Source organism: Akebia trifoliata, chromosome 2 (genome assembly GCF_017979445.1).
Source record: "Akebia trifoliata isolate Shusen 1 chromosome 2, ASM1797944v1, whole genome shotgun sequence".
Lineage (NCBI taxonomy): Eukaryota > Viridiplantae > Streptophyta > Magnoliopsida > Ranunculales > Lardizabalaceae > Akebia > Akebia trifoliata.
In genome coordinates, this window is record NC_141376.1 from 30,104,839 (window position 1) to 30,113,534 (window position 8,696).

The 8,696-nt window shown below is 34.1% G+C and overlaps 1 protein-coding gene across 1 annotated transcript; it reads right to left on the bottom strand.

Annotated features, from left to right (window-relative positions):
* Positions 1-1,544: 1,544 nt before the first annotated feature.
* On the bottom strand, positions 1,545-6,534 carry LOC147410099 (type IV inositol polyphosphate 5-phosphatase 9-like). The gene is made up of 8 exons (XM_086417301.1): positions 6,514-6,534; positions 6,183-6,358; positions 5,930-6,037; positions 5,475-5,820; positions 5,151-5,335; positions 3,629-3,737; positions 1,801-1,952; positions 1,545-1,716 (listed from the first exon to the last, which is right to left on the bottom strand). Exons 1-8 carry the CDS (start codon positions 6,532-6,534, stop codon positions 1,545-1,547), a joined length of 1,269 nt encoding a protein of 422 aa, XP_086273427.1.
* Between the last annotated feature and the right edge of the window lie 2,162 nt (positions 6,535-8,696).

An 8,696-nucleotide genomic window follows, 5' to 3' on the forward strand; every position in this document is an offset into this window, starting at 1 on the left:
GACGATGACCCTAGGCCATCGAAGTTTGATTTCTAAAATTCATGGGCCTTGGCCCGTCAAAATTTCCACTTTTCACATAGTATATAATCATGTCGATTAATTTTCAAAATTACAAAATATCCTTTTTTTTTACTATGCAATTTTTAAAATCCCTTTAATTAATATTTTAAATTACAAATAAGCCCTTATAATATATTACCAAAGTCCTCGAAATATGCACGCTAGAAATCCCGAGGAAGATATAAGGGTGTGGTCCTTGCCTCCTTGGGTTGTCTCAACTAAAATTAGGATCAGGTGGAGTCCATCACTTCCTTTTATATTAGAATAAATTAAAGCTTTTTTTTTTTTTTTTTTTGGTGACTTGTTTGCTTGTATTGTTTAGTGGACCACGTAACCACCAAAATACTGACCTAAGAAATGTCATCCACAAAATAAATAACTCCAAAATAATATATTTCATTAAAATACTCAAATTCCCCCTCAACCCTTATTTTTTATTAATAAATGTATCTCACACAGATTGAATGTGTTTTCCCCACTCAAGTATCCAATAATGCACCAACCGCACTACATTTATCTTTCTCTATAGCAAGTGGTTCCATTCATATTTTCAATTGGTCATTTTGTTAATACCCATCAAGAAGTATTTGAATTATAAGGACCCCCTTATATTTATTTATATTTATGTCATTCATATGTCTTACAAAAGATAATCTCGTAAATTTAAGTAGATATGAACTCACTCTCAATAACAAAATATTTGATTTTATTCAAATTGATATAGAAAAATATGATTCATTCAATTGACTCCAAATCTTTAGAATAATTTTTTTTTTTTTTGTTCTTGTTGTTAAAAGGGGTTAAAAGGTAAGTATATGTATCATTCTCATCAAGATGCAGAAAATTTAGCTCTACATCATGATTTTAAAAATTGTACAAAATTGAGATGATTGGCCTAAATCATTGTGGTATTGTTTGTGAATGAGACAAATGTTGTGCGAAAGCGTAACAAGGGTAAAAATAACGAAAGAAAAAATGAACACACAAAAACACAAGATTTATGTGGTTTGATAAATTGTCTACGTCCAGGAGAGAGAGAGAGAGAAATTCACTATCAACGATAAAGATTACAGATTCTGTGTCCTCTGTTGCAAAGAACCTCACAGAGCAAAAATATGAGCAAGACAAAGATTACAGATTCTTTGAGTATTCCCAATATCATTCATGAAGACAAGATGCTTTTCCTAGACTTAAAACCATGCTTTGCAATTTATTTGATAATAAAATTATTTTATATTGAAGCAAGAACTATCCCTGATGTGCTCAGGCCCAGCAAGAGTTACTAAATCCCACTATAAAGAGGAAGATCACCTTAAGGATCAAAATGACTATATATTCACCTTCAAATTACAGCAAAACATAATATTCTTAAGCTTTCCTTACATTTAAAGGTCACAACATGGGTTAAAAAGCCAGTTTATCCTTAAATTCAGAAGCCTGACCTACATTTACATATTGTAGGAAACAACAAAATGGTTTGGCTTTTAGTCGAATCTGTTTGACAAGAAAATGCTTTTGAATCGGTTCGAAGTTCTTAAGATCTCAACCTCAGCAGTGAAAATTGATCGAACAGGTCTGTGGTCCGACAGCCTAGATTCACCTCTACTGTATTGTTTTTGCTTCAATCCCTTACCAAACCAAATAATCCGATCACACCTACAAATTCTTTCTCATTATGAAATTCTCATCTTAATATATAATCGAATTAATTTGGTCAAATTACATCTAATGCTGACTTACCATGCAGGAGCACGCCTCATTTCACCTTTTTTATTTCGAACACTCCCATAATATAAATTGGAGTTTCGATAATATTTGTATGTTGGCTCGAATTCAATGATTCCTTCTTGCCATCCTTCGAATACTTGACCTTCCATGAGTTCCACTCTTAGCTTTATGTTCAAAAAGAAATAAAATTTCAGCTTCAGAATAATATTCATTAAGGCCCTATATGAGAGATGGAAAATAATTAAAATACCCTTGTTTTCAATCTCTTATCAATAACCTTTGATATATTTGGCTTCCCTTGATGTTCTTTCTTTATAATCAAAAACTCTTTATTTTTTCTTCCAAAATGCCTCATCAATATCTATACTTGATATATTTGGCAAAGTCATCTAGACTTAAAAAAACACTTCATTTATTTTCTTCTCATTAATTTGGAAGAAAAACAAAGAGTGAAAATTTGAGTAATTAATCCAAATGTGGAGAACAAGTGTTGATCTTTTCACCAAAACTCAATGTTGAAGACAAAGATTTTTCGAAGAAAAATTAAGGTTTCTGACAAGAGATTGATAATGAGGGTGTTTTGATTATTTTCCATTACACATAAAAAAACAAAATCAAAGGGGCATGTAATTAATTTGAAATTTAACCTCGGTTTCTCAAATATCCACAAAACTTTGAGGATGGTGTTTAATGCATGGAAGCTTAGAAAACCTTTTCTAGGAAAAGAAAGTTTCATATAATATGTTTCTATTTTTCTAGGCAAATAAGGGATTAGTTGTCAACAGAGGTGAAGGTGAGATCAGAATAATACATAGATATTAATAGAGTATTAGATAGGGGTTGGGATCCGTTGACTCTTAAGAATTACTCATGAAAAGAAAAGCACATGATCCCAACCTTTTAAACACAAAATCCAATGGTTGAGATTTATGAACATCTTGATAACACAGATCTCAGAAATACTTATCCCAATGATAAATCTCAACCAACCATTGGATTTTGTATTTAAAGAGTTGGGATCATGTGTTTTTTTTCATGAGTCATTCTTAGGAGTCAAGGGATCCTGATAGATAATAATAAATTTTCTTGTGTAATAATAATGGGTAAACAACATGACGCGCATAGGAGGGGGCCTTATTACTGGCGTGGTACAACTTTTCAACCCCCACTTGATGAAGTCCTAAAAGATATTCTTTGTGAGGGGACAAAGAATACGTTTGCCACAAGCACACGTAGGCTTGAATGGATTGCTCCCGTTTACTTGGTAGGAATTTGTGTAGTTAGTAGTATGAGCCCAAAATTCTAAGACGATGGAGGGGACATGCTTTCTTGAATTGGAATCATCATGATCATAAACTTGAAAACATGATTTGCTTTACATTTTTTTAAATATAAGAATAATGATTTTCTGCGCCCCCCACCCCCACCCCCACCCCCACCCCAAAGGCTCTTTGATGTGACATGTATTAGAAGCATAGATTCTTTTCCTTGGAATACACAACTGCCCCCAACCCCACCCCAAAGGCTCTTTGATGTGACATGTATTAGAAGCATAGATTCTTTTCCTTAGGATACACAACTGCACATATTTATCGGGATGTACAGTTGTGTATCCTAGAGGGAAAAATTCTATGGTTCTAGCTCATGCCACGTTAGGGGGTGTGTGTCAGAGAGGTGACGTAAAAAAATCACTGACTCTTTTTATAATGCATCCCATTTAATACACATTTAAAGAAATATTCTTAGGATAAATTTTTTAATAAAGAAAATTAGAAACTTCTAGCTAGATAGGGGCCAAAGATAAAAAAAATTTAAACTTGAAAATGAAATTTTTGGATACCTGATCATTATCTAATAAGATGTCCCATTCTCTTTTATCAACAAATGATCGTGTCATGGCCTCTGGCATGGAGATCCTATAATTCAAGTCCCCGAAGAAAATTATTCGACTGCATGAGATCAAATATATTTAAGTTAGCAGAGATCCTTCGAGATGTCATGAAATTAAAAATAATAATAGTTAGGTCAGCTTCATAACTAACATAGTTTAATCGCTTATTTAACGAAAGAGTTGACATGGTTTACCATATATGAACCAATTATCATTTTTTTGACGGTTTAAGTACCCACTTGATTCACTAATCTGATAGCAATGGGTATAAAATAATGCCAATTGCTATTATATTAGCCCACAATCTACATAGTTTTCAACAAATTGCTCGAAACTTAAAACAAACGATTAGTACTAACTTAGTAGGAAAATGCTGAAGTGACATTGATTTACACATTGTGGATATGGATGTGTACGGAGCCATAGGTTCTTTTCATCGAGATACGAGTGAAAAGCATCTATGGTTCTGTACATACCTTCATATCAGCAATGTGTGAATCCATGTCGTTTTTAATGTCACTAGTACGACTCAACTTAATAACATCCCATAGTCAGTTCAAGTGGTTTTATTAATTGAGAATTCTAACCGGTTCACTAGTTGAACCATCCGGTTCAGTTTTTAAAGAACACTAATAATATGTGTGGTCATAAACCAACAACTATTAATAGTAGCTCACAGAAACAAGAAATGATTGGGTTTGATCTTTAAAAAATTATATTTTAATTTCTTAAGTATCAATAAAGCGAAAAACTCGTACTTAAAACTTTCATTATTTGGTATAAAAAGAATCTATTTGTATTGGTGGGCTTATATTGCCCTACCAACTTTTTCATAACAAACTAATGTATAAATTATGTATCACACACCAAATATTAATTTAAAAACACCAAAATCGATTCAATAGAAATTCAAATTTCAAACGGAAGAACTTCAGAGAAGAGATGGAAAGGGTACTCATTAAAAATTGTAATACTAATTTGAGGCTCTCCCCCAAACAATCATCTGGTCCCTATGTTCAATGGAGAGCCTCAAATAGTCATTTTAAGTCTAGAAAAAATTCTTGAAAAATAAAAGGGAATTTTCTATGAAATTGACGATATTAAGTCTATCTCTGTAAAATTCAAAATTAGATTTACGATTCCTTGATTGAAAGTCAACATCCCTTTTTATTGATGAATTAACTACTACGTTTTGATTTATAAAATTAAATTTAAGTTTTTAAAGGATATTTGTGAATAAAATCAAATTTCATCATTAATTATCAACAAAAGAGATGTTGACTTTCGATCGAGGGGTAAACCTATGTTGCATTTTGCAAGAGGGGAAAGTCAAATAGACCAATTTTGCAGGGAGTTATTGGTAAATACCCAAAATAGATCTGTTTGGTGTGTAATAAAAAAATGTAGGTGTGACAATATAAGATCTCTTATTTAAAAATGTTGGGACTTCGAACAATTCCAATTCACCTACTCGTGGTCTAGAATCTTTTGGGGCAAATTAAGTGAGGATCCATGAGGAAAGCTTGTCCGAGATAATATTTCCTTGGCATCTGAGTTTCTATGCCTCTCATCACCTTCTTTACCTCCAGATGCTAAATGACAACAAACAAAACAGAAGCTTGTTTCATGGAGGCAAAATCTAATCGAAACCGAACCCTGTGCAATGAGATTCCAATACGATGTTAAAAAAAACATTAAGATCAAAGTTTTATGTAATCTACGTATGAAAAAACAATGTCTTGTGTTAATGATGTTACGTGACTTTTATGATCTCGAGGAAAACACCGAGACGTACCTTGTTTCCTAGACAACCCATGATGCCACACCCTACACATGAAACACTTGGATGCTGAATGTACTTAAGGAAATCACTTCGAACCCAAACCGAAATCAGTATCCCAACCATATGCTTACTTATAATGCAACGAAAGTCTTGTTGGATTTCTCTTTCCATTAGATTGCCATTCTTAATTGGACAAATTCTTTGTGATTCCTCCAGTTTTTTAGTCTCTTGGTTTGTATCTGAGATGGGTATAGTTTTGTTTAGAGCTGTTCTAATCAAAGAATTCCATTTCGTTGAGATTCTACTCTTTTCGACACCTAGAATGGTTTGGGAACTGAGAGGCACAATTTCTTGAAACCTGAAGAAATTATAAACAAACACATTAGAATTCAATGTCTATATATGCACTTTTATGTTCTCTTATAAAATTTCTATATTTATTTTTTGATATGAGATCGACAACATACCCAAGTACATAGATGTCACACGAGTTATTGTACTTGTCCAACAAATCCTCCATGTTCAAATCATCAGGTGGTGCAACACCGCCAACATTCCATGTACTAACGAACACTCTTACAAAAGAAATAATCAAAAACCAAAGTTTCAAATTAGCAAGAGAATTGAATCTAACTCTCTAGGCCTTCTTCAATTAATGGTAGTAATTTGATTTGTGCACCACTTTGAGTCATGGGTGAGGGAAGTTGGTCTAGAGCTTACTTGTATTTCTTGGTGTCCTTTGGATCCTTAAAGAGTGACTTGAGGTTGGATGATTCATCATGTGATCTTAGGATGTCGAACGATGTTTCTGTGGTATTTGGGAAGTCGGCAATGAAATTATTGCTACCCCATCTCTTTCTGAGGATCTTATTAGCTATTAAACTGGGCCACATGATCTTAAAATCACAGAAACATTAACCAGGTATTCATATATAGTTTCATACAAGTAGGGAATAAGAGAAGTTGTTTTCAGATAAGCGTGTGTGTGTGTGTGTGTGTGTGGTGTGTGTGTGTGTGAGAGAGAGAGAGAGAGAGAGAGATTAATTCTTACTTCTCTTTGGTTTCCTTGCATGGTGGTTGTGTAGTGTTGTTTTGCTACTAATGAAGAAGAAAGGTGAAGGGTTGGATGGAAAAAGCAGATAGAAAGGGTTGAAATAAATCATGTCAAAGGCTTGAAGGAAAGAGATGATAGGGAAGAGGCCCACAACAGGGCGAAAAAGGTTCAGGTTGGCAAGTTGGAAAGGGAGAACGTTTAGGCTGATGTGGATGATAGTGCAAGTGGAGCTTAATTTGATCGAAATAATATCATGCAAACGACGTGTGACATGGGTCTCTACAGTCTCCAATATTTTCTATTTGTTGGATTGTAAGTTTGAAGGCTCTTTTTGAAGACTTTTTTAGCAAGTGGGAGGGTCCGTGATGGAGCAAAAATTTGTCCCCAAAGAGGAGGAGCAAAGTTTGATCCACCACCCATACCAAAATGCTCCTTGGCTAGATCTCCAATACGGTGTTCCCATTTCTATATAATAGAAACAATGGCACGGGGCACATTTTTTGGTAGGCCTTTCTACATGGCACACAGTCCAATGTGTTTTATCTCCAACTAAAATTTCCCACGTGGACACTATAGACACCTCAATTTGTCCCGATCTAGACCAAGAGCTTTCAAAATCTAACAAAGTGAAGCCCAATTCAAAATCTCGAATTTAATCAAGTCAGGTCCACCTAGTGGAGCCCAAACCTTCAAAACCACTTTTTAGGTTCCAAAACTAAGCTAGGCCTTGTGTTACCCATGGCCTAGCCTAGTTTTCCTTAAGGCCGATTACACTGGACCTTGGATAACTCATTGACTCTTTCAATTTTGGCTTGGCCTTTGCCTCAAGCAAGGTCCAGAAAATTAGTTTGTTATCATAGAAATTTGTGCACTTGAGTGCTCTAGATTTGTTTAAGGAGAATTAACACTTAAAGCCCTCCTAATCTCACATTTTTCAAGATAACTAAAGGTAAATTTTCTACCTACCCTTGCATTAATACTAGCTTAATTTTATAACATTGATTTTCTAGTAATTATGCAATTTCTCCTAATTTTGAACATATGATCCCCACAAAGTGCCAATTACCTTTATATCATTAATTTGTTGAGACTCAATTTAAGGTAATTAACCTTTAAAGCGACCTTTTTTTCTAAATTCAAGGTCATTCATCAACAATTTCTTACAATTTGACCAAATTCAATGGATAAAGACCCTTTTACTCATCAAGAAGAATTTTCTAGAACCTAAGTGCAATTATCCTTCTAACCTCAAGTATGTTAGGAGCCTAACCAAAGAAATTGACTACAAAACCTACAATCTCTTGTGTTAACTAAATGTCATTGCTCTTATTGTCATTAAGACTTGACTACTTTCAAAGGATTTGGATACCTTTACCCTTTCCACACATAGAATATTCTAGAACCTTTGTGTGCTTTGACACTTCTATCATGTGATCATGATGATTAACTCGATTTAATGAGATGCAAAAGATAGTCAATGACATTTTGATAAAGGGTAATCAATGTCATTTAGTGAAGTTTTGTTGCAATTAATAGGAATTTATAGAGTTTGGACATTTATATCCACAAAGGTCTCCAATGGCCTATAAATTAACAGAGAACCTCTCCAAGACAAAGGGATGAGGCAAGTTTGAGTCTCAAAATTTTGTCAAATTTTCTTCTTGAAGTCTTCTTAAAATCCCAAAATTATGTCCAAATATTCTCTTATACATCTTAGAAATTTAGAAAAAGGAAAAAAAAAAGAAAGGAAGAAGACCAAATGGGGAGAACATTTAATTTTCTATTTTTTTTATTCCTTGTACCTCCCAATCCTACTTCTTCCACCCCCACTCTAATCTCTTTACTTTCAAGCAATGTAATGTGATTTCCCTTTTTTTCTCAATTGTTAAGGAGATAGAAAGTAATCCTTCAATGTGAGGTACTGAAAGCGCCCTCGATCCGTGGGGTGTGCGGATTCGCTTTTGACTTTTGAGATTTGGGAGTCGCCACCTAGTTATTACGGTCTATGAACCGAATATTGACTCAAAACAGATAAAACAACTAATCTACAAAAGATACTAAGTCCGAGGATCACGTTATGGGGCTGGAAGGTGTTAGGCACCAACCCCGCCCAGCAAACACTGGTCTCGACTAACTCCCAAGAAGACTACATTGCTAAAAGACCTAAATAAATAAATAAA

Bases quoted from the DNA above. Each gene is read 5' to 3' on its own strand.
- LOC147410099 (XM_086417301.1), bottom strand. From the start codon at position 6,534: ATGCAAGGAAACCAAAGAGAA. The intron at 6,038-6,182 runs GTAAGCTCTAGA...TTCTTTTGTAAG, and splicing joins AAGGACACCAAGAAATACAA to AGTGTTCGTTAGTACATGGA. The intron at 1,953-3,628 runs GTATCCAAAAAT...TTGAACATAAAG, and splicing joins TCTTATTAGATAATGATCAG to CTAAGAGTGGAACTCATGGA.